Source organism: Oryctolagus cuniculus, chromosome 3, assembly GCF_051225735.1.
Source record: "Oryctolagus cuniculus isolate XC-2025 breed Fujian yellow rabbit chromosome 3, ASM5122573v1, whole genome shotgun sequence".
Classification (NCBI taxonomy): domain Eukaryota; kingdom Metazoa; phylum Chordata; class Mammalia; order Lagomorpha; family Leporidae; genus Oryctolagus; species Oryctolagus cuniculus.
Window position 1 is genome coordinate 62,563,218 of NC_142869.1, and position 25,340 is coordinate 62,588,557.

At 42.2% G+C, this 25,340-nt stretch overlaps 2 protein-coding genes across 6 annotated transcripts in view; one reads left to right on the forward strand and one right to left on the reverse strand.

Moving 5' to 3' along the window:
• The window catches only part of PLEKHA3 (pleckstrin homology domain containing A3), a 32,223-nt gene extending 27,545 nt beyond the window's left edge, over positions 1-4,678 (reverse strand). The window contains exon 1 of one of the 3 annotated variants that reach the window (XM_002712316.6): positions 4,298-4,678. In XM_002712316.6, the coding sequence (XP_002712362.1) occupies positions 4,298-4,337 (40 nt within the window). In that variant the 5' untranslated portion in view covers positions 4,338-4,678. The remainder of the gene's footprint in view (positions 1-4,297) is intronic. The other 2 variants (XM_017342969.4, XM_017342968.4) reach the window with 2 other exon arrangements.
• Positions 4,679-6,728: 2,050 nt separating this feature from the next.
• Positions 6,729-22,307, forward strand: FKBP7 (FKBP prolyl isomerase 7). Of its 3 annotated transcripts, none has more exons than XR_011387219.2 (4): positions 6,729-7,096; positions 8,073-8,224; positions 13,413-13,525; positions 15,832-15,970. XR_011387219.2 is itself a non-coding variant. In XM_008258793.4 (4 exons), exons 1-4 carry the CDS (start codon positions 6,888-6,890, stop codon positions 22,147-22,149), a joined length of 654 nt encoding a protein of 217 aa, XP_008257015.1. In that variant the 5' UTR covers positions 6,729-6,887; the 3' UTR covers positions 22,150-22,307. The 3 variants fall into 3 exon arrangements, 2 of the variants coding, with proteins under 2 accessions (XP_008257015.1, XP_089184200.1); XM_008258793.4 differs by lacking the exon at positions 13,413-13,525 and adding an exon at positions 21,988-22,307 and having other exon boundaries at positions 15,832-15,962; XM_089328074.1 differs by lacking the exon at positions 6,729-7,096 and adding an exon at positions 21,988-22,307 and having other exon boundaries at positions 8,095-8,224; positions 15,832-15,962.
• Positions 22,308-25,340: the final 3,033 nt, after the last annotated feature.

Genomic DNA, 25,340 nt, shown 5'->3' on the forward strand with positions numbered 1-25,340 from the left:
GATAGGCTTCAAGTCTCAACATGAAATCCATTTAAGTTTCATCTACAAGGGGTCATTAAAAAGTTCATAGAAAATAGATGAGAAAACTATGTGTGAATTTCAAAACTCTGTACCAAAACAAACAAACAAAAAACTTATCATTCATTCCATTTTCCATGGTCTTTTGGAAGTACCCTTGTCTTACACACATGGTCTAAAAGGTAATTTTTATGATTTAAAGATTAATTTTATTTTTATCTGAAAGGCAGAGTGACACAGAGAGGGGGACAGAGAAAGAAGGATCTTCCATTCATGAGTTCACTCCCCAAATGGACGCAACAGCATCCAGGGGTTGGGCTAGGCCACAGCCAGGAGCCAGGAGCTTCATCTGGGTCTCCATGTGGGTACAGGGGCTTTCAGCTGCTTTCCCGGGCACATTAACAGGGAGCTAGATTGGAAGTGGAACAGCCAGGACTTGAACTAGCACCCACATGGAATGCTGGCATCACAGGTGGTGGCTTAACTTGCTATGCCTTAATGCCAGCCCCACAGTATGTTTAGTATGTACGCATTTTGATGTAACCCATCATGTGAAGTCCAGGGAAATTTTCCACTTGTGGCACCACATAAGCACTCAAAAATTTCTGGAGTTTGGAGCATTTTGGATTTCAGATTAGGAATACTCAATCTGTGATGGACAAAGCAACAGAAAATAGGAGTTCTAGCCCCAGCTCTTTCATCTTTTAGTAGGATAACCTGAGAGAAATCTTCATTTCAACAAATCTCTACATTTCCAGTTTCTAAAGAGTGGGTTGAATAAATGACCTCTTGGGTGCCACCTACAGCTCTCTAATTCTGCAATACAACCTCTCTTCTTTCATAAAGTATGTTACCAGAGCAAATTCTCTTGCACACAGTGAGAACTAAATGACTTCTGGTCTTTCAGACAGAAGCCACAAACTCTGTGGTATGGACACAGATTCTCGCATTTCTTCTCTTTTTTGCTGCTGTAATGCTAGGCCACAATGCTACAAACTGTGATCATTCATTTAACTGATATTTATTCAGCAACTAGAGTACACACCTATCACAGACTCAGCCAGCAACAGAATGGTGGTTTTCCTGGGCACCCAACTTCTGCCCTTCTCGTAAGACAAACTTCATGTTCCCTGGAATCTTACCGACCATGGGTACCAGTTCACTGATTAATAACATGATGACCATGCTGGAGGCAGTGTAACTTTCCTTGTTCTCTCTGTAACTATTAAGTCAAAATTTGGCACAAGTGATCAAGTTAAAATGACCATCTTTTAAATCGTGGGTGTGCAAATCCTGATCAATTTAGCCATAATCTGCTAAATAATTAATCAATTCAGTTATTCCAGGGCCAGGTATTACCAAGAGAAGGCAGATGGATGAATCCTTTTTTCTTCCACCTTAATACAGAGAAACCTAGAACTTACCTCCCCAAATGGCTGTATATTTCACTTTTGAAATGACAATGCTGAGTCATCATAAAAAGGTTAAATTTTACTCTGTATTCCTAGTTTAAGAAGGCAAAGACTGTCATAAAACAATTCAGAAAGATGGCTATCCAAAATTAAAAATAAGTAGGTTTCAGATGCTTGGACCAGCTACTTTTTGTGAAACACTATATTCTCTAATGAGGCTGAGCCAATTAGAAGCTAAATTCCTTTGGTCCATGGACTTTATCTTGTTCATCCCAGCAATTTCCACCAAGTAGAATGGTGTCTGGCACATTAACAGGTGCTTTAAAAAAATGTATTTCTCAAGTGATTGAATAAATGAAAAAAATGACTGAATGCCAGAAAAGTGAAACATTGCATGCTAGTCTCCTTGCATGGGAATATAGATACCATAACCGTGAGAGCATATTGTGTTCAGCACACATACCAAATGATGAAAACATTCTCATTCCAAAGACAAATTTGGGTTGGCAAACAAATTATAAGCAGGGTAAAGTAAAAATACACACCTCCACCCCAAGACTCCTGTGCCTAAATCACCAATTACAATTCTGCAAGCCTGTGTTACTTCAGCTCAATATCTTTTTCAAATATTGAGAAAAATGATTCACATGAATTTTGTAGCATGTGAAGGTAACTGTGGTTGATCAAGTCTATTATCTCTACTTCTTTTCATAAAAGAATCTAATTTGCACATTTACATAATAGAGGGTTGTACCTGTGAAAAGATTCACATACCATTCCCTTTTTTCGAGATTTTTTTTTTTAAAAAACATATTCTTTTTTGTAACAAACTACCAAAGGTTAGTGAAATCCTTATTGTGTACAAAGAATTCTCAAATAACACTATCATTATACTCGAAGGTTCCTTAAAGATCATTTAGTAAGAACAGCTGCTCATCCTTCTGACCTACGATGAACTAAAATTAATAATCATTAATGATCAGCATGCCATGGAACCAAATTTAAATTTTTTAATGGAATTTTTCCAAACAAGATTTCATTTCAACAAGCTTCGATGCTAGAGGTGAACTAAATACTCTTGTAAAGACTAAAAACTAAGCACACGTGCTTACAAGCTCACCCAGCTAGTACTCAGTGCAACACATGAGGGAACAACTAACCTAGACCACATTTCACATCCAGTCTTAAATTATGACCCATCTCAGTAACGGCCTACCGCTCAGGGCTATGCATAAACAGTTCCTCTGGCAGGACCCCTCCAGGACACACTGTGCTTATGCACGTTTGCATCTTAGAGACAGGAACTAGTCTTAACACCTCAACCAAACAGTGTAACTGCTTTTCACAATCACCCAAAGGAAAATGCTTAATAATGATTTGTCTTGGGGCAGGCATTTGGCTCAGTGTCTAAGTCTAGCTTGGGATGTCCACATCCCACACACCAGAGTGCCTGGTTCAAGTCCTGGCAACTCCACTTCAAAGTCAGCTAACGCACACCCTGAGAAGCAATGGGTGATGGTTCAAGTAGTTGGGCACCAACACCTATGTAGGGAGACTGGGATTGAGTTCATGGCTCCTGGCTTAGGCCTGGCCCAACCCTGCCTGTTGCAAGCATTTAGGGAGCTAATTGGTGAACTGAGATATTGCATGTGCATGCTAGCTCTGTCTCTGTGTCAAATAAAATGGGGGAAAAAGTCTTTTTAAAAATGTTTCCTGTTTAATCATGCCATTATAGAAATAAATTGACTTCCTAGTTTAAGCAAAACAAAACACTGTTGGGTAATAAATATGAAAGCATTTGTTGCTATAAATCTGGCTTGAGCATTCTAACAAATTAAAAAACAGGGCCAACTTCAGCTCTGCACTTACACCTTGAAGTGCATATGCGCACACTGTGCACAAGGTCAGATGGAAACAAATGGAGTGTACCAGACAATTACTAAAAGGTTCAATATTTTGTCGCTGAGAATAAGTGAGTAGCAAGTCAAAATGTACTTATTATTCTGAACCAGGAAACCTGTCTACTATTTGAATTTATTTTAAATCTATTCCTCTTCCTCTAATTCAATGAGATGACAGAATCCAGGAAGAGGAAGGTACTTCCAGGATAAACTAGATGATCACCTTGGCCTTTACAGATGTGAGCCTGAGAGAATAAGGTACTCAGATTTAAGCCTTAAAAAAAAAAAAAAAAAAAAAGGCAGGTATTGAATGTCATGGAAAGGGGCACCTCCCTGATGTTCTCTCATTTGTCTAGAAACCTCTAACTCTTGAGTTTTTCCTGGGATGAAGCTGACTTGCCGGCTCCTTTTCTGCCTTCTGCACCATCTTCCGCTGTTTCTCACAGTTCCCTGAATTCCCAAAAGGTGTTCCTCACTGAAAACCACTTCCTAAGAGAGTAAGTAGCATCTGCGGACAGCTTCCAAAATCGTGCCTGCTAAGCAATCACAGGGCTTCAACAAGTGAACTTGAAAAAGAAAGTGTCGTTAAGGAAATGATCACGCAGAGACGGATTCTTAAAATTAACTCCCGATCAGAAAAGGGTCCACTCCAGTCCCGTATTTCCACAACTCAAAAGGCCGAAGACCAAGAGTGAATAAAGACGGAGATGGCAACAACACAGGTCGGGTGACAGGAAACCGCAGCGGAGGCGTCGGGGGACAAACAGAAGTATTATTACACAGGCAGAAAGAAGTGTCTGGGTCACTTCCCAGCCTCCGGAGGTGCGCGATCCCGAACTCTCCTGCAGAGGCCAGACCGGCTCTTGGGGGGGAAAGAGGGACTGTGCCGTGGAACCGGGGCGAGCCCGCGCCCTGCCTCCTCCGTGGCCTCCCCGCCGCCCCCCGGAGCACCTGAGCCCCCCGTACCTGTAAGATAGTTGGTCCACTTGTACAGAACCCCCTCCATGCTTCAGAGCCCGGCACCGCGCATCCTCCTGGCCCGGCTCCGGCCGCGGGGATGGGGTGGGCGCACAGCCCGGGGCAGCCCCTCCCGGGACCCCTCCCCGGCCGCCCCCCGGGCCGCGCTACGCCGCCCGGACGTGGCAGCCCTTAGAGGCCAAGACAGCGGGCGCCGCGAGGAGCTGGGGGGCCGCGACGCGCGGGCTCAGACATCCCTGCGCAAGCCTCGGCGGCCGCGGCCGCCGCACCGACAAAAACGCGACCGCAGCCGGCCTCCCGCCCGCGCTTCCTCGCCCCGGCGCTTCCTTCCCCCCGGGCTCCCCGTTTGTTTTCATTGACCCCGACGTCGCTTTCACTTCCTGGATGAAAGGGGCCGGCTCGTCCCGGGAAACCCCACCCCGGCGGCGGGGTTGGAGGGGCGGGCGCGGCCTGGGGCCCCGCCGCCGGGCCTGAGGCTGCGCGAGGAGGGCGGCGCGGCCTGCCGGCGGGGCCGCTTCACTCCGCCCCGGCCCGCCTCGGGAGCCGCCACTCAGGCCTCTCCGGTTTCCCTGTTACCAAGCCTCGGGCCTTTCGCCGATTTTTTTTTTTTCTTCTAAGTAAATAAATGAAAGGCTTCCCATTTCTGCCTCCTCAGTATGTTCCTCACAGGCAGATGCGGCTGTTGCGGACCTACTGGGATGGTCATGACGCCGGCAACTCCCCTTGGAGAGCCACAATTGTGTTTATAGAACAAGAAAATTAGGAGTTTTATTCTAAAAATGAGGACTTCCCCCTAGCTTTTATGGATTTTTGTGTGTGGGGGGGGGTTATCCTTTAGGAGAGCATCACCTTATATAATTGACATTAGTCTTCAGATACATGGAATTTTGCAGACTTTATTAAGCAAAGCACGTAAAGCAGGCCCAGTGCCATGGCTTTTCTTGGCATCACTGAGGCAGAAGAACACCTCCCTTCCCAGAACCTAAACCGGGCTAATATGAAAGTGTTCTGGTTTGGGTGAAGTCTGTATGCTCACTTAGAAATAAAAGGAATTGAAGGGTGGGTAGATGAGCAAGTAATAAACCGAATATAGTTGTGTTGATAGAATCTAGGTGGTGGCTATAAGGGTACTCACTATAAAAGTCAACTTTTCAGTATGAAAGGTTTGCACTAAAATGGGAGTGAGTTTTGTCAGATTGGGCCCAATCCCTCTGCCTATTGCCTGGAAGACTGGAACAAAATGCCTAATACTCCAGGCAGGCAATTGGCATAGCGTTAACCTACAGCTTGGGACAGCAGCAGCCCAGACGGAAGTGGCTGGGTTACAGTTCCAGTTCTGATTCCGGCTTCCTGGCACCCTGGGAACCAGCAGGTGATGACTCAAGTTCTTGGGTCCCTGCCGCACTTACAGAAGACGAGGATTAACTTCTGGCTGAGGCCTGGCACAGCCCTGGCTATTTCAGGAATTTGGGGAGTAAACCAGCAGATGGAAGATGTTCCTTTGCCTTTCAAAAAAATTTTTTTTGAATGCCCAACACTCGGGTTTCCTCCTTTCCTGGTCTGATGTGAACAAATTGGGATCTCTGGAATTATCAAGAAAACCTAAGAGCTTTCACACTGCTAGCAGCCCTCAAATCAGGAGCGGCCCCAAGTGGTGGGGGAAAGAAATGCAAGCCGGCAGCGAGTCCAGAAGCCACAGAAACCCTTCAGCGAGCCTGGGAAATGTGACACCGCTGCTTCATAGAACCTTGGTGGCCCTGTTTGTGCATGACCCAGCCTGGCACCCCAGAATGCAGAACTGAGGCCCCAAGAAAGAGCTTCAAGAATACACCAGAAGCACGCAGATAGCCACCTAGAGTCTTTTTTTTTTTTTTTTTTTTTTTTGAAATTAGAGAGAAACTCTTCCATCTGCTAGTTCACTCCCCAAAAAGGCCGCAAGGGCAAGGGCTGGGCCAGAACGAAGCCAGATCTGCCCCGTGGGAGGCAGGGGACCAAGAACTTGACAGGAAGCCGAGTAGCCCGGGGCCTCAACAGGTGCTCTGATAGGAGAGGCCACGGAGGCCTCAGGACGCCGGCCTCCACGTCTATTTTTTAACTTTCTTAATGCCCTTCTTCCAGAATCCCCCTTCCTGCTAGTCCTTCACCAGCCTTAGTCTTTAGGGCCCAGAAATGACCACTGCTGTCTCAGAGTCTACCTCCCAGCCCAGATGGTTTATTTCATTTTACCAGTTTTGTTATGGGGAAGGAAACCGTTGACACCATGCCCTGAAGAAACCACCTGTGAAATACGCGGTTTCGCGAGCAGAAGCTTGAGAGACAGCCCCCCGCCCATGCCACCACCACTGGGGGACAAGCCCCCACTGCCGGAACCGCGAAACGCTCGCCCGGGCAGGAGCTGGGCGGGGCCGCGCAGGCGGAGGGGCGGGGCCGCGCGCTGGAGGAGGCGGGGCGTGGGCCGGTCCTTTTGTGACGTGGGACAATGCCTGCCACGCGTCGGAACTAGGCCGGTGGTGCAGCCGCGGGCCACGAGCGACACGGCGGAGGCAGCGCGGAGGTCTCTGGGGCCGACTCCGGAACCATGCGTGACTTGTTCAGATTAGCCGTTTTCTTTTGTCTGTGGAGCTTTTCCACTGCTCAGGGGCAAAAGAAAGAGGAGAGCACAGAGGATGTGAAAATAGAAGTTTTGCATCGTCCAGAAAACTGCTCTAAGACAAGCAAGAAGGGAGACCTGCTAAATGCCCATTATGATGGCTACTTGGCTAAAGACGGCTCAAAATTCTACTGCAGGTAGGACATGCTGTCAGCTGACACACGAAACCTTGCCTCCCTCCCCCAACCAGAAGCCTAATTGGTTGGTTTTATTCGTTGGTTTGATTTTAACAGTTGAGTTTTTTCATAGGAAAATGATCAGACTAGATAGTAGTAGTTCCCTGATAAACTGAATGTTAGGTTTTTCAATTACTAAAAATATTGGCCCAAGAAAGTATCAAAAATACGCTGCAGCGTTCACGACCCAACCACCACAACTATGCTTGGGACCTCTAGAACTAAATGAAGGCACTGCCTCTAAGGATGTGCACATTTTTCCTTTGCCTGGAGTCTGAGTATCTTTACAGAGGACTAACAGGATAAAGAGATTTTTATTCTGGCTTTTGGAAGCATGATTTAGGCTGGGGGCCCCTTCCTGTACCAAGAGGCCACTACTAGAGTGACGTCCCCGTGACTTCTCCTGTCTCCTGCTGCCTGCTCTGATTTAATTGATGGCATGTTACTCAGGAAAAATGTCTTTTCTTCATCTGTACAATTACCTTATAAAGATAGGATTGGGGAAAGTTCGTTCTTCCCATTTAGAAGAAAATAGGCATATTTAATAAGACTTTAAGTTACCATTAAAATGACATGTTTTAGGCTAGCCCTGCCCCATCATTTTTAAGAACAAACCCCAAGGAGTTAAATCAGTTATTTGTGCAATCCATGCAGCTAGATAGGGGCTGGAGATTCATTTAAAAGGCAACTGTTGAACAGTTTTTGTAAAGATGACAATATAAAAGAAAAGGAAATGACTCCTAATGACTAGCTTTGGGCAAACTGTACCTCTTTCTGGCAATTATAGGGAAGTTTGAGCCAATCAGCTTACCAGGGGATCCAGAAAGACAGCTAATATAGGCAAAGGGATGGCTACAGAAGACTCCAAGTTTGTTCTAAATGCCTCACTGTATTTTAAAGTTTGATATCTTTACCTAAGTGTTATTTTGTATTATAGCCGGACACAAAATGAAGGCCACCCCAAATGGTTTGTTCTTGGTGTTGGGCAAGTCATTAAAGGCCTAGACATTGCTATGATGGATATGTGCCCTGGAGAGAAGAGGAAAGTGATTATACCCCCTTCTTTTGCATATGGAAAGGAAGGCTATGGTAAGGTGTTTTTTTCCTCTTTTTAGTTATATTTAAAAGTAAATCTTGGCCGGTGCAGCGGCTCAACAGGCTAATCCTCCGCCTAGAGGCGCGGCGCCGGCACACCGGGTTCTAGTCCCGGTCGGGGCGCCGGATTCTGTCCCAGTTGCCCCTCTTCCAGGCCAGCTCTCTGCTGTGGCCCGGGAGTACAGTGGAGGATGGCCCAAGTGCTTGGGTCCTACACCCCATGGGAGACCAGGAGAAGCACCTGGCTCCTGCCTTCGGATCAGCGCAGTGCGCCGGCCACAGCGCACCAGCCGTGGTGGCCATTGGAGGGTGAACCAATGGCAAAGGAAGACCTTTCTCTCTGTCTCTCTCTCTCACTGTCCACTCTGCCTGTAAAAAAAAAAAAAAAGTGAATCTTAGATTGCTGGGTATGTATCCAGAAAACTGAAAGTACGGTCTTGAAGAGATATTTGTACATCCATGTTTATAGTTACCTTATTCACAATAGCCAAACAGTGGAAGGAATCTATGTGTTCATTGACATGATTGCATAAGTAAAACATAGTGTATTCATAAAATGGAATACTGCTCAGCCTTAAAAAGGAAGGAAATCCTAACGTGCTACAACGTGGAGGAACCTTGATGTTTTGCGAAGTGGAATAGGTTAGTCACAAAAGGACAAACAGTACCCAAGTGCATTTATATGAGGTGCCTATAATAGTCAAATTCCTAGGGTCAGAAAGAAGAAAAGTGATTGCCAAGGTCAAGAGAGGGAGAAATATGGAGGGGTTTGCTCAGGGGCCTTAGAGCGTCCGTTTTGCAAGATGAAGAGTTCTGGTGATAGATAATATAGTATTGTTAATGTATTCTACATTATTAAACAGTACACCTAAAATGGTTAAGATGGTTAATTTCATATTACATTACTTTACCAAAGAAATCATTCACAAAAATTAACAATAATCACAACAGAAAATAATCATGGAACTATGGAACCCAACAAACTTTAGCCATATCTAGTTCAATCCAGTCTTTTACTTATTAAGAAAATAAGATTTTTTTTTGAATATAGATCTCTGGCCAGAGTTCTTACCTTTATAGTAGCAACACCCAAAATTATTATGCATGGTCTGTTCTATCTTGAACATCTTTTGTTCTAGTGCATTATTATCACATAAATATTTATAGCACACATCTCTGTAAGCAGTACCAAAGTTACATTCATAAATCCCAGAAAACTCAAACATATGATTTTAGTAAAAAGGAAGCTCTGGAACATTGTAAAAGGAACATCTGGGAGCTTGTCCAGTACAGGACAAGCCTTAAAACGTGGAAGAAATGAATTTAGTCTTTTAATAGCTTGCCTATTTTTAAAATCATAGAGCAGGAAGATTTGAAAATCTAGAGATGCAGATAAATGGGTGAAAATGTTTTCAACACATATAAATACTTACTAACCAATAATAAAAATAACCTATCTCTAGAAATGAACCAAGTTTATAAACAAGTATCCTCTAGTAAATACCTGTAGCCTATAAATCTGAGAATATTAATTTTGTTCATAAAGAGAAATTAAAACAAAAATGAGATACCACTCTGATCAGATTAACAAAGATGAAAAAGGTGTCAAAGACATAGGGAAAAAAAGCAGTCTCATGCATTACTTCTGGGCATATAAATCATTCTCTCTAATAACTTCTTTTTTAGTTTTTTAAGTTAATACGAAGAGAAGAGATTTCATGCATTCCATAGATACAGTTCCAAGGCAACAACCATACTCCCCTCACTTCTACCCATCCCCCTCCCCCTCTCCCCTCTCTTCATCACTTTTTGCAAAGACATAATTTTAATCCACTCTAAGCATGGGCTCAATTCACCACTAACCATAATATACAACAAGTAAAAAGCAGGAAGACCACAGTTCCACAAGAGTATAAACAAGGGATAAAAATGACAGTCTAATCATTTCTATCCAAAGTGAAAATGCTACTGACCAAGTCCATTGAATTCTAGGAATGTGCATAAAGGTATATATAAAAGAGCATTCATTACAACAACAAAAATATTTCTTTATTCTTGGGTCAAAAAGACTGGAAAGTACCTGAATATCCACCACAAAGAAGTTAGTTAAATAAATAAAGTTATCTCCTTACAATGGATTACCATGTACCCAGTAAAAAGAATGAAGTAGAGGCATCCATCTTACTATGTTAAGAATGAAGTAAGATAGATATATCCCAGGAATGACTATTTCTTGATCATCAGGGCTGGGCATTTGGTATACAGCAGTGACACTGCTGCCATTCCTAGATGAGCTTGCTTTACAGATGGGGAATTTCACATACAGGTGTACCTACACAGAAAACCTCAGTCATCTGATGATGTTAAGTACTTCTGGGAACGAGGCCTCAACGTCAAGAATGAGAAGATTTCTTTGGAGTCTTGTATTTTGTACTACCAGTTTTTTATTATGTACACGTATTTTTCCAAAATTAAAATGTAAAAGTAGTACTAAGAGTAGTACTACAATTAAGTGTTGCAGATAGGAAGGAAAATTTTTTATAAGATTTTATTTATTTATTTGAGAGGGAGAGTTACAGAGAGAGGGAGAGAGACAGAGAAAGGTCTTCCATCCACTGGTTCACTCCCCAGATGGCTGCAAGGGCCAGAGCTGTGCCGATTTGAAGCCGGGAGCCAGGAGCTTCTTCTAGGTCTCCTAAGCAGGTGCAGGGGCCCAAGGACTTGGGCCATCTTCTACTGCTTTCCCAGGCCATAGCAGAGAGCTGGATTGGAAAAGGTGCAGCTAGGACATGAACCGGCGCCTGTATGGGATGCTGGCACCACAAGCAGAGGCTTAGCCTACTACAGCACAGTGCCAGCCCGAAAGGGAATTTTTAAGGGAAGGAAGTGATGGGCAGCCTTGGCAGAGGGACAGACTACGTTTCATCCTCAAGACCTTGTTCCCCATTGCTGTGTGAAGCTATGCAGAAAACATCTTCACCTTTTCACTGTATTTCATAAGGGCCCCTGCTATCTCCACCTACTTGAAATGTTTAGTTTATTATTCATGATAAATTTACTAGAATGAGATTTTGGCATTACTCCTAAATATTTCATGAAAACAATATACCTTCTTTGAAGCTGTTGCATTAATCATTTAAAATAGTGATTCATTTTTTATTCTTTCTATAAGAGCAGAGAATCATTGCTCAAATTGGACTGATGTAGAATCAGTGCTCCAAGTCAGGCCCAACAGGATATTTAAAACTCATAAAGAAATGGTTCCAGATAACTACAGCTTCATTTTTTAATCCTTTTTCCAATCATTTGGCCATATTAAAATAGCTCCCAGACCATAATTTGTAGATCTTGTTGTCTGTAGAAAAAAAAACCTGAAGGTAAATACAGCAATTGAGGCCAGCATCACAGCGTAGCTGGTTGAGCTGCTGCCTGTAATGCTGGCATCCCATATGGACGCTGGTTCAATTCCTGGCTGCTCTACTTCCTATCCAGCCCCCTGCTAAAGCACCTGAGAAAGCAACAGAAGATGGCCCAAGTGCTTGGGCCCTCGCACCCACATGGGAGACTCAGAAGAAGGTCTTGGCTCCTAGATTCAGCCTCGCCCAGCCCCGGACACTGCAGCCATCTCAGGAGTAAACCAGCAGATGGAAGATCTCTCTCTGTCCCTCCACCTCCCTAACTCTTTCAAATAAAAATAGATCTTTTTTGTTAACCTAGAAACCTTTTATTTAAGGTATACAGGCTTCATGTATTTCATATATACAAATTTAGTAACATAGTGATTCTTTCCACCCTAGCCTCCCTCCTGCCTGCTCTCCCACCCTTCTTCCTCTTTCCTCTCCTATACCCAATCTTATTTTTTTACTAAGATCTATTTTCAATTAACTTTATACTCATAAGAATAACCCTACACTAAGTAAAGAGTTCAACAAATAGTATGAAAAAAATAAACTAAGTAAATCTTTAAAATAAATGGTAGTAATTGTCCTAAAATGTTATCATAAGTTAAAGCTACTTCTAGGCAAAATAATGTAGGCCAAGTTTGCCATTCATCTCTTTAATCTCTTTTTGAGCATTTCCATTCTGTGTTGTCTCATCCCATGCCTCACATTCCACCACCACAGCACCTAGTTATCTCTGTCTAGCGGACCCACATTCCTCAATAGGTTCATGATCCAAAGGCTAATGATCGCTTAGTTCATCTTCTTCATAAACTAATTTGTGCTCAGATATGAAAGACCATTGCTAAACTAACTGGACCCTGGCAAGAGCACCGTACAAGTTTGACTTCTGGACCAGCATTGTGAGTGAAGCAGGAAAAGCCGCAACCTTTGAAATCAGCATCCCATATGGGCACTGGTTCATGTCCAGGCTGCTCTACTTCAAATTCAGCTCCCTGCTAATGGCCTGGGAAAAGCAGTGGAAGATAGCCCAAGTGTTTGGGCCCCTGCCACCGACGTGGGAAACCAGGATGAAGCTCCTGGCTCCTAGCTTCAGCCTGACCCTGTTCTGGCATTGCAGTAATTGGGGGAGTGAATCAACAGATGGAAGATTCTCTCTCTCTTTCTCTCTATATAACTGACTTTAAAATTTAAAAAAAGAAGAAGAAAACGAAGTTTGACTTCAAGAAGTTAATTCATGGTTTTTAAATTTTTTTTTTTTAATTTGAAAAGTAGAGAGACACAGAAAGATACAGTAACAGATAGATCTTCCATCCACTGGTTCAACTCCTCAAATGTCCAAAACAGCTGGGGCTTGGCCAAGCTAAACTTGGAAGACCCAAACTCAGCCCACAAACTCACACATGGGTGGCAGACCCAACTATTTAAACCATCACATGCTGCCTCCCAGAGTATGCCCAAGCAGAAAACTAGAATAGAAAGCCAATCAGGGACTCAAACCTAGGTACTCTGATACAAATATAGGCATCCCAAGAGGCATCTTAACTACTGTGCCAAAGGCCTGCCCATATTCAATCTGAAGTATCTCCAATTTTACACATAAGGAAACAGGCCTAAACATTGTGTTTACTGGAACATAGTTAACTGCCAGCCTTACATGTATTACAGTAGCTTGGGTAGATTATTTTAAAAGTTGCAATATAGACTGCAAGTAACTGTTTAACAAATTCTTGATTAAACAAGTTTTTAAAAGTAAGCTGTCTATAACTCTATTATTTTAGGTAGTACTTGAAGAAGTCTTTCTTCTGCGCCATGTCCTTGATTCATGTCAGAGCACCTCTGCATGTCTTGAAATGCATGTCACTTTTTAGTGCTTTAATTAACGATGTATGTGGTATGTACAGATTCTTTATATTAACTCCTATTTCTTTGCTCTGCTTCTCTAAATATAAGTAATTCTATAGCAAATGTATATTTTTCTCTTTCTTATACTTCATTTGCAAGAAAAAGAACTGGCAGTATTTTTCTATATTTAAAGAAGTTTTCAGAAACTTCATATATACTGATAAATTTCTTATGAAATTTAAATGTCTTTATTGTCAAAAGTTGTTGTTCTGTCACCAAGAGCTCATAACTGGACAGAATAGGAATGAGTTTTGTGCAATGATTATTGAATTTCTAGCTCTTTTACTCTCAGATAAGGTAATATGTGGTGCACTGGGGGTGGGACTTTCACATTAGAAATATGATGTCTGGTGGCTTTTCCCATGTCCTGGCTTGTAAATTACTGATCCACTTCTTTTGCTTGTATCTTACAAACTCTTTTCTCTTTGGATTATATAAATATTTGGCAAGAATTCTGCACTTTCATTTTCAAAAACTACTATTTCTTTCTTTTTTTTTTTTTAAGCATTTTTTTTAATTTTTTTATTTTTTTTATTTTTGACAGGCAGAGTGGACAGTGAGAGAGAGAGACAGAGAGAAAGGTCTTCCTTTGCCGTTGGTTCACCCTCCAATGGCCGCCGCTGCAGCCGGCGCACCGCGCTGATCCGATGGCAGGAGCCAGGAGCCAGGTGCTTTTCCTGGTCTCCCATGGGGTGCAGGGCCCAAGCACCTGGGCCATCCTCCACTGCACTCCCTGGCCATAGCAGAGAGCTGGCCTGGAAGAGGGGCAACCGGGACAGAATCCGGCGCCCTGACCGGGACTAGAACCCGGTGTGCCAGTGCCGCAAGGTGGAGGATTAGCCTATTGAGCCACGGCGCCGGCCCAAAAACTACTATTTCTTTCAAAGGACAGTTTTAAAATAAACACCAGGGCTCATTCATTCAGCAATATCTGAGTGCTTATAACGGGTCAAGCACCATGTGAGGCCTGGGAGTATACTGGTGATGTTGCTTCCCACTGCCTCTCAGCAAGTCATTTCTGCAGGGCAATTTTATGAAATTCTTACTTACAAAATAGCCCAGACTCACCTAAATGATCTGTGACATCAGCTAATAGGTTAACTTTATTCAAAGAAAACTATCTAACTTAATACATAAAAATTTTTTGTGATTAAAAATTCTTTGTAAAATTGTTATTGAATTTTTCTGTTACTGCAATTATTTTTAATCTTTGTAAAGGTCAAAAATACTGGAACTTGTCTTTTATTTCTACTGCCAATAACATAAAACCACTTTCTGGAAATGACCTGAACTTTCAGTCATTAAATGCTTTGAAACATTTCTGCCCGTGCATTTTTTTTCTTTTTTTTTTTGGCACCATCTCTGTCCTATATAAAAATAGGCGCATATTAATTTTAAAAAAAAAGTGATCTTAATTTTTACCAGAATAGTGGTTTTATACATCTTTTGAACTAACTTGGTTTAAAAACATATGAAATGGGCCAGCACTGTGGCACAGCAGGTTAAGTCGCCACCTACTGTGCAGTCATCCCATATGGGCGCCAATTCAAGTCCTGGCTGCTCCACTTCCAATCCAGCTCCCTGCTAATGCACCTAGGAAAGCAGTAAATATGGCCTGAGTGCTTGGGCCCCTGCAACCACGTTTCAGACCCGGAAGAAGCTCCAGCCTCCTGGCTTCAGCCTGGACCAGCCCCAGTTGTTGTGGCCATTTGAGGAGTTAGCCAGTGGATGCAAGATCTCTTTCTTTCTAACTCTGAAATAAATAATAAAATAAGTCTTTAAAAATATGAAAAAAATTTGTAAAAAGTATAAGGAAAAAATTTCTAGGGGGCCAGCACTGTGGTATAGTGGGTAAAGCCTCTGCCTTCAATGCTGGCATCCTGTATATGGCCGCCAGTTCGTGTCCCAGCTGCTCCTCTTCTAATCCAGCTCCCTGCTAATGTCCTGGGGAAAGCAGTGGAAGATGGCCCACATGTGTGGGGCCCTGCCACCCATGTGAGAGACCTGGATGAAGCTCCTAGCTTTAGCCTGGTCCAGCCCGCTGTTAAGGCCACCTGGGGAGTGACCCAGTGTGTGAAAGATCTCTCTCTCTCTCTGTCTCTCCATCTCTCTGTCTGTGTAACTCTTTCAAACAAATAAATAAATCTTTAAAAAAAGAATTTTAAGAAAAAAAACAGTAGAAAGCAATTCTTATAAATATGAAATAATACAATTATGTCATCATGGCTGTTCATTAATAAAATTTGAACCAAATCTTCATGTAACTTAAACAGTTAAATGTTGTCCCTCTAATAGAAGGCAAGATCCCACCTGATGCAACATTGATCTTTGAGATTGAACTTTATGCTGTGACCAAAGGACCACGGAGCATTGAAACATTTAAGCAGGTGGACACAGACAATGACCGACAACTCTCGAGAATTGAGGTAATTCAAATACATTCCATGTGTACAGTCTAATTTTTTCATCACAATTTATATGTGTTACAACTGTTATTTTTTAGTTCTAGCTAGCATGGATCCTGATCACTGCTTTTATAGAGCTGATTACTAAAGAAAAAAAAGTAAACTCTGAGAAGAAAATTGTCTTCTTAATATAAAACTTGTGAGTCATTTTGTTCAATTACTTTTTGCCCTACAAGAGGGTCATTAAAATCTCCAAGTGCTCATGTCTACAGGGCTCTTCCAGTTTCTGGACAGCAGAAGTAGATCTCTTTTTCATGTAGCACTGTGAGGAGAATCTGTAATCACATATAACTTCCATCCCATAGATCTGTGAGGATTACACGAGACGATGAAAAGAGCTAGCGGGAATCTGAATTGTGTGGGCTACACAGCTGGTAAAAAGGAGCCAGCCATTCAGCCGCCTCGCTCCTGTATCTGTCTTATATATGAATTGAGGGATTAATTAAGATTTTGTAACAATAAAAATAACATTGTTTTTTCACTTTCTCAATACCAGGTACTATTGTAAGCACATAAGTATAAGAGTACTTCAAACAGTTCATGGAAAATGGAATTAAAAGATACATTTAGGGGCAGGAGTTTGGTGCAGTGGTTAATAAGCTGCTTGAGACACTGAGGTCTCATATCAGAGTGGACCCAAGTCTCAGCCTTCTGAGAATCCAGGTGCCTGCTCATGTGCACTCTGGGAAGCAGCAGGTAGCAACCCAAGTACTTAAGTCTCTACCACCCATGTGGGAGACCTGGATTGAATTCCAGCTCCTAGCTTACTTAGACTTCAGCCTAGTCCACCTCCAGCTGTTGTAGCTATTTGGGTGGTAAACTAGTAGATGAAAGATCTCTCTCTGTTTCTGCCTTTCAAATAAATAAAAATGAAAAAATATTTTTTTTAAAAAAAGGCAAATTTATTTTGGTGCAAAAAAAATTATCCATGCATAGTTTTTCCATAATATATTTTCCATGAAGTTTTTGAGAAACCCTCTTATGTATGAATTTCAACATGCTTTGTACTAAAATAAACTTACCTTGTTTTTTAAGAACTACTATCTTTTTTTTTTCCTTTTTTTTGTTGTTTTTGTTTTTGTTTTAAGATTTATTTATTTGAAAGAGTCACAGTGAGAGAAAGGGGGAGACATAGAGAGAAATCTTCCATCCGCTGGTTCACTTCCCAGATGGCCACAGCAGCCAGGACTGGGCCAAGGCCAAAGCCAAGAGCCAGCAACTTCTAGTTCTTCCACATGGGTGCAGGGGCCCAAGCTGTTGCGCCATCTTCAGTTGCTTTTCGCAGGCCTTTAGCAGGGAGCTGGATTGGAAGTGGAGTAACCAGGATATGAACAGGTGCCGATATGGGATGTGTGCATGGCAGGTGGCAGCTTTACCTGCCATTCCTCAATGCCAGCCCCTAAACTTATGTTTTAACTCCACATTCTATCAACTTTTTGAAGGTCCTCTCATGTGAGCTTGTCTAATTTTCATGACAGCTTACGGTGTTATGGGCATCACCTCTACTCTAGAAATGGGGAAAAGGATGCTTAAACATAGTAGGTAGTCAAAACTCACACCATGGTGAACGGCCAAACCAGGACTGCAAGCTGGGCAGTCTGGCTGCACTGCTGTACTCTTTTAACCCTGCACATTCACTGCCTCTTTCAGGCGATCTCTCTCCTTAATGTTTCAGGGCAAATGCTTGTTTTATTGAAGTCACAAGCCTTACTCAGTCCCTACTCTCACTTACAATGAGTAACCCAGTCGTCCCCCCTCCTCTTTGGTTGCAGTTCAAAATACATAACTCTGTCACCTAAGTAAGTAGGAAAGGCAAGTGTGATAATTTCAAATGATAAGAGTAAGTCCTAGGGCCAGCGCTGTGGTGCAGCAGGTTAATGCTCTGGCCTGAAGTGCTGGCATCCCATATGGGCACCTGTTCTAGTTCCGGCTGCTCCTCTTCCGATTCAGCTCTCTGCTATGGCCTGAGAAAGCAGTAGAAGATGGCCCAAGTCGTTGGGCCCCTGCACCCACATGGAAGACCCAGAAGAAGCTCCTGACTCCTGGCTTTAGATCGGCACAGCTCCAGCCGTTGCAGCCATCTGGGGAGTGAACCAGTGGATGGAAGACCTCTCTCTCTGTCTCTACCTCTCTCTGTAACTCTGTCTTTCAAATAAATAAAATCTTTTTTCTTTTTTTTTGACAGGCAGAGTGGACAGTGAGAAAGAGAGACAGAGAGAAAGGTCTTCCTTCGCCATTGGTTCACCCTCCAATGGCCGCTGCGGCCGGTGCACCACGCTGATCCAAAGGCCAGGTGCTTCTCCTGGTCAAGTACTTGGCCCATCCTCCACTGCACTCCCTGGCCACAGCAGAGAGCTGGCCTGGAAGAGGGGCAACCAGGACAGAATCCAGCGCCCCAACCGGGACTAGAACTCGGGGTGCCAGTGCCGCAAGGCGGAGGATTAGCCTATTGAGCTGCGGCACCAGCCCAAAATAAATCTTTAAAAAAAAAAAAAAGAGTAAGTCCTATGGGGCTGGCATTATGGCATAATGGGTTAAGCCACTGCCTGCAAAGCCAGCATCCCATATGGTCACGAGTCCAAGTCCTGGCTGCTACACTTCCAATTTAGCTCCCTGCTAATGTGCCTGGGAAAGCAGCAGATGATGGCCCAAGAGCTTGGGCTTCTGTACCCTTGTGGGAGACCCAGATGAAGTTCTTGGCTCCTGGCTTTGGCCTGGCCCAGCCCTGGCCATTGCAGCTATTTGGGGAGTAAACCAACAGATAAAATCTCTCTCTCTCCTTCTCTCTCTATAACTCTGCTTTTCAAATAAATAAAAATAAATTTTAAAAAAATCAATCCTTTTTCTGTATTCATACTGAAAATCAAGATGAAGCAAGCTTTTTCCCTTCTACTCCATGGTGTCCTTTTCCTTTGCTTCCATATCTTCCTCCTCACTAATGCTTTCTCCACCCAACTCAACTTCCCACTCTGGGACATTAGTAAGGATTTTCCCCTGAAGAACCTTGTTGGTTAACAAGGCAAGATCATCTGTTCCTAAGAAGAAGGGCTGTTGAGAGGGCAACTGTCCTTGTAACTCTCTTTAAACAGCAACTGTAGATGAACTTACACAGTGTTCAAAGGGCTCAGCCTGTAACACAGTCCATTCAATCTCACAGATACATCCAGAGGCATGTACTGCAGTACAGTATACATGTGCCTCAGTGGATGTTAGGGGGTCTTCAATTCTTTTTTGGAAACTAAAGATACAGAAATTCAAAACTAGGGACCTGATAAGCCACAATTTCCTGAGATATCTATCAGGTATAGCTGCATTATCACCAGGTGGAGAGGAGTGACTTCCACAGTCAACACCATAACATTACTCTAATCTGGACATCAATCCTACAATGTAGATACTTACTTCCCTCCTTTTACAGATGACAAAACTGAGGTTCAAAGAGGTTAAGTTATTTGTCTAAGCACACATGTCAAAGCTTGGACTTGAAACATGAACTCAACAAAATTATTTCCTTGATTATCAAGAAGCTTTAGTAAATTATTTCTTCAGTATAATGAAGGTAGGTTGGGAGGGATACAATATTTTATTATAATATATATAATATTTATTATAACATAATATTTATTACATTATTTATAATATTTCATTTCTAAGGAATAGTATGAAACACATTACTAGCAAAATTAAGTTCATGTTTTTTCCCACTGCCTATTTGTATTTTTGTGCTACAGTGGACTGGAAAAGGAAAGATTTGGAGCATTAGCAATATAAATTATGAATAGAAAAATCCACTTACTTTGAAACTGAGTAATATGAATCTTTACATAGGAGTGCTTTGTCTCCGTTGGAAGAAAAACTGCACCACCACCACACCCTCCTCATGTAGGACCAGAGTCCCACTTGAGAATAATTGATATGTCCTTCATTAAGGTCCACTCATTGTTCTAACATGTAGTCTACTCATAATGAGTTTGAGATGTATATGCCTTGAAACCTCTCAGGATCCAACTCTTGCTTTCAAAAATACTGTTTTGTTTTTTTTTTGAGATTCATTTATTTATTTGAAAGGTAGAGTGACATAAAAAAAAGACAAAGATCTTTCATCTACTGGTTCACTCCTCCATGGCAACAATGGCTGGGGCTGGGCCAGGCCAAAGCCAAGAGCCTAGAACTCCATCCAGTTCTCCCACATGGGTGGCAGGGGCCCAAGTACTTGGATTTATCATCCTCTGCTTTCCAAGGCATATTTCAGGGAGCTGCAATAGAAGCAAAACAGCCAGGACTCAAATTGGCAGCACTCAGAGAAGGGATGTGTGTATCACAGGCAGACGCTTAGCCGACTGTTCCACAATACTGGCCTGCAAAAATACTCTTGGGGCAGGCATTGTATGTATGTAGCACAGCAGGTCAAGCTGCAGCTCATGTTAGAGTGATGACTGGAGTCCCTGCTGCTTATCCTTCCTTCCCATCCGGCTTCCTGCTTGTGTACTTGGGAAGGCAGAAGAAGATGCCCAAGTACTTAGACCCATGGCACCCATATGGGAGACCAGGTTGGAGTTCCTGGCTCCTGGCTTCATCCCAGCTCAGCTTGGAACTAAACCAGCAGATGTAAGATCTCTCTCTTTCTCTCCCTCCAGTGTTCTACTTTTCAAATAAATAAATACATCTTTTAAAAAATAAAAAAATTACTGAACATTATCTCCAAATCATTGTGTATTGCTTTCTTTAGTTATTATATAGATTAACACTTTGCAATGGAATTGTAATTAAGTCACATTTATAAAACTCAATTTTTATAGTAGCCATATGTTGAAAAGTAAAAAAGAGCAGGCTGGCCTTGTGGCGTAGCAGGTAAAGCCGCTGTCTGCAATGCCAGCATCCCATATGAGCGCCGGTTCGAGTCCCGGCTGCTCCTCTTCCAGTCCAGCTCTCTGCTATGGCCTGGGAAAGCAGCAGAAGATGGCCCAAGTCCTTGGGTCCCTGCACCCACTTGGGAGACCTGGAGGAAGCTCCTGGCTCCTGGCTTCAAATTGGCACAGGCAGCTCTGACCATTGCAGCCAATTGGGGAATGAACCAGTGGATGGAAGATCTCTCTCTGTCTCTCTCTCTTTACCTCTCCTTCTCTCTCTGTGTAACTCTGACTTTCAAGTAAGTAAATAAATAAATCTTTAAATAAAAAAAGTAAAAAAGAGATAGGTCAAATTAATTTTAATGATATATCTTATTATATCTAAAATATTACCATATCAACATGAAATCAATAGAAAAATTATCAATGTGATACAATTTTTAATTAAGTCTTCAAAATTTTATATAATTTACATTTATAATAACATTTCTCACTTTGCTGTAGCCACAATTCAAGTACTCAGTAGTCACATGTGTCTAGTGCTTACCATATTGGACAATGCTTTTAATGTGTGTTTACATAGAGACATTTAATATTATATATGTAAACAGAATACTTCAGAGTATTCCTTCTTTGAAATTGTTATAAGAGAAATTGTCATTTATATAGGTTTGGGAGGAGAACTACAGAAGCATAGAAAAATTAAAGTTATATTTTCTTTCAAAAACTCATGGTTGGGCTTTATTGATTATACAATGTAATCATTAATTGTAGGGATTATAGAAATGTCAATCTGCATTTATTCACTAATGGAAATCATTAAAAGTAAGTTTTCTTTGATAATGTGGACAGTGAAAAATATTAGAAATCATAAATTTCAGTAAAATTCAAATGTTAATCATTGAATATGTTCTCCTAACCATCTACAACTTCAGAGGAAGTTAATTTGAAGACCTGTTTCTCTTCAGAAAATTGTGTTAAAAGTTAAAAAATAAGCTTCAAGTATCTTTTAAAAATTTTGCATCAATTATAGAGTAGTCTTGGATATGAGTTTCATTATTGTAAACATTCCTCAAAGTTACTGGAAATTTATTGTGACAGCTTTTTATTAAAGGAATTTGCTTTTGTCCCTCTAGATAAGTCATTACTTGAAAAAAGAATTTGAGAAAGATGAGAAGCCACGTGACGAGTCCTATCAAAATGCAGTCTTAGAAGACATTTTTAAGAAGAATGACCACGACGGCGATGGCTTCATTTCTCCCAAGGAATACAATGTATACCAACATGATGAACTATAGCACAGTTTTATTTCTATAAAGTTTCTTACTGTATTTTATATATAAAACACTTTTCTTCAAGTTGTCTTTTCTATTTGTCCCCCATGAGAAGATATTTTGATCCTCTTAATACATATTAATTTTGAGGTAATAAATGTGAGACTGTTTTGCAAGTGTAACTTTCAGGAAAGGTACAATTGTGTTTCCTACTGCTGTATTCTCTGAACACAAATTGTAGCACCGTGAAATATTCATAGACCTCTGTGTATTAGTGGATGATTTTCCCCCTTCAGGATATAGAACAGGTATATCAAAATCTGCAAGATCTTCCCAACTCCAACCTTAACATATTCAAGTTTAATATTTTAAATGATAAAACATCCCATATTTTAAAAATATTCAGTAGGGACCCAGGAATTAACATTTCATTTGTTTACATATTTTAAAATATTACAGATGGGTATAAAAATCATAGAGTACAGACAGTTAAGACACTGCTTGAGACACCTGCATCCCATATCACAGTCTGGACTGGAGTCTTGGCTCTGCTCCCAATTGTACCTTCCTGCTAATGCAGTCTCTGGGAGATTGTAGGTGACAGCCTAAGTGGTTGAATCCTTGGCCACCCACATGGGAAACCTTGGCTGAGTTTCTGACTGCTGGCTTTAGTCAGGCTCAACTCTGCTGTGACAAACATCTGGGGAGTAAACCAGTAGGGGAGATCTTTCTCTATGTCTCTGCCTTTCAAACAAAATTTTTAAAAAGATTTATTTGAAAGTCAAAGTTGCAGAAAGAGCAAGGGAGAGACAGAGAGATCCCCTATCAGCTGGCTCACTCCCCAAATGGCCACAACAACCAGGGCTAAACCAGGCCAAACCCAGGAGCCAGAAGCTTCTTCTAGGTCTCCATGTAGGCACAGGGCTCCAAGCACCTGTGCCATCTTCAATGCTTTCCCAGGCACATTAGCAGAGAGCTGGATCAGAACAGAGCAGCTGGGACTCAAACTGGCACCCACATAGTGGCAGCTTTACTCTATGCTACGACACCAGCCCCAAAACAAATTTTTTTAAAAATTAAAAAGAGGACTGAAGAAGCTTCTTTTGTGAAATATACAGGAACATACTGGTTATATATACCTGTCCCACACAGAACCTCAACACACTCTGCTTTTTTGGTGGAAACTTCTGGCCTTGGGTATTTATTCTGGTGAGGAATATTTAAAGATATTTGACCAGACTAGAGACATTTTGCTTCTTAGAGCAGGCATAAAGGCTTTACTCTGGTTCTTATACTTCTTCGGGTATTATTACAAATGTATTTTCCTCTTCTTTCTCATTGGCCTTTATAAGATACCTATCACCACTAATTTTTCATCTTGATCATTTTGAACTGATGCCATGCAATTTCTTGGTTTCCATTTCCCTTTCTCTAGATATCTCTTTGCTGATGTCAGTTAATTACAGAATTCTTGTCACTAATGATGAATGATCATTACAAACTGATATGGCATCAAATACAGATAAATGTGTAAAATTTACTTTGCAGGGTGAGGGGCGCGCATTATGGTTCAGCAGATTAAGCCATTACTTGGGACAACTAATCCCATGTCTGAGTGCTGGCTCAAGGCCTGCCTACTCTGCTTCTTATCCAGTTTCCTGCTAATGCACCTAGCAGGCAGCACATAATGACCCAAGTACTTGGGTTCCTGCCACCCATGTGGGAGACATGGATGGAGTTCCCAGGTTCCGAGCTGAGGCCTGACCCAGCCCCAGTCATTTCAGGCATCTGGGGAATGAATGGAAGCTCTCTAACTCTCTGCCTCTCAAATAATAAACTATACATGCTTTTAAATTTATAATCAAGAGGTTTACTTTGAAACTGTTTCATCTTTAAATAATTTATAAATATGGTTTTTTTAAAGATTTATTCAGGGCCGGCACTGCGGTGTAGAGGGTAAAGTTGCCCCTTACAGTGCTGGCATCCAATATGGGTGCCAGTTCAAGTCCCAGCTGCTTCACTTCCAATCTAGCTCTCTGCTATGGCCTGGGAAAGCAGAAGATAGCCAAGTCCTTGGGCCCCTGTACCCATGTAGGAGACCCAGAAGAACCTCCTGGCTCCTGGCTCCTGGCTCCTGGCTTCAGATCTGCATAGCTCAGGCCATTATGGCCATCTGGGGAGTGAACCAGCGGATGGAAGACGACCTCTCTCTCTCTCTGCCTCTGCCTCTCTGTAACTCTGCCTTTCAAAAAATGAATCTTTAATAAAAAAAAAAAAGATTCATTTATTTGAAAGGCAGAATTAGAGAGAGATTATCCATCCACTGGTTTACTCCCCAGACGCCTGCAACTGCCATGGCTAGCCAAACTGAAGCCAGGAGTGTGGAACTTCTTCCAGGTCTCCCACATGGGCACAGGCACCAAAGCACTTGGGCCATCTTCTGTTGTTTTCCCAGGCTCATTAGCAAGGAATGGGATCAGAAGTGGAGCAGCTGGGTTTCAAACTGATGCCCATATGGGATGCTGGCATTGCAAGTGGTGGCCTTACCCACTACGCCACAATGCTAGCTAGCCCCAAGAAATACATTTTTTAAAGATTTATTTATTTTTATTTGAAAGGCAGAGTTACAGAAAGCAGAGGCATAGAGAGAGAGAGAGGTCCTCCATCCACTGGTTCACTCCCTAGGTGGCCGCAATGGCAGGAGCTGCGCCAATCCAAAGCCAGGAGCTAGGAGCTTCTAGGTCTCCCATGCCAGTGCAGGGGCCCAAGGACTTCGACCATATTCCACCACCTTCCCAGGCCATTACAGAGAGCTGGATCAGAAGTGGAGCAGCTGGAACTCAAACTGGCCCCAATATGGGGTGCTGGCACCACAGGCCAGTCTTACTCGATATGCCAATGCACCAGCTTCAAGAAATATATTTTTAATCACTCTATTGCATATGATAGTATGTATAATTTTGTATTTGTGTATTTCTGCCTGCTTGTTTTATGAATTCATATGCATATATCTAGCAGTGAGTCCTATGATTACATTTGAGTTCTAGAATTTTAACATTAATTTAGCAATTATTTTTTATAAAAGTGGGTAGCAATTTAATTTAGGTTGTTGTGATGAAAAATTCAGGTTTTTTTTTTTTTAATTTGTTTTTGGAAGGCAGAGAAACAGAGAAACAGAGAGACAAAGAGAGCTCCCATCCATTAGTTTATTCCCC

Excerpts from the sequence above, each read along its gene's own strand:
- FKBP7 (XM_008258793.4), top strand. The coding sequence starts at position 6,888 with ATGCGTGACTTGTTCAGATTAGCCGTTTTCTTTTGTCTGTGGAGCTTT. Across the intron at positions 7,097-8,072 it reads GGCTCAAAATTCTACTGCAG|CCGGACACAAAATGAAGGCC; the intron begins GTAGGACATGCT and ends TTTGTATTATAG. Across the intron at positions 8,225-15,831 it reads ATATGGAAAGGAAGGCTATG|AAGGCAAGATCCCACCTGAT; the intron begins GTAAGGTGTTTT and ends TCCCTCTAATAG.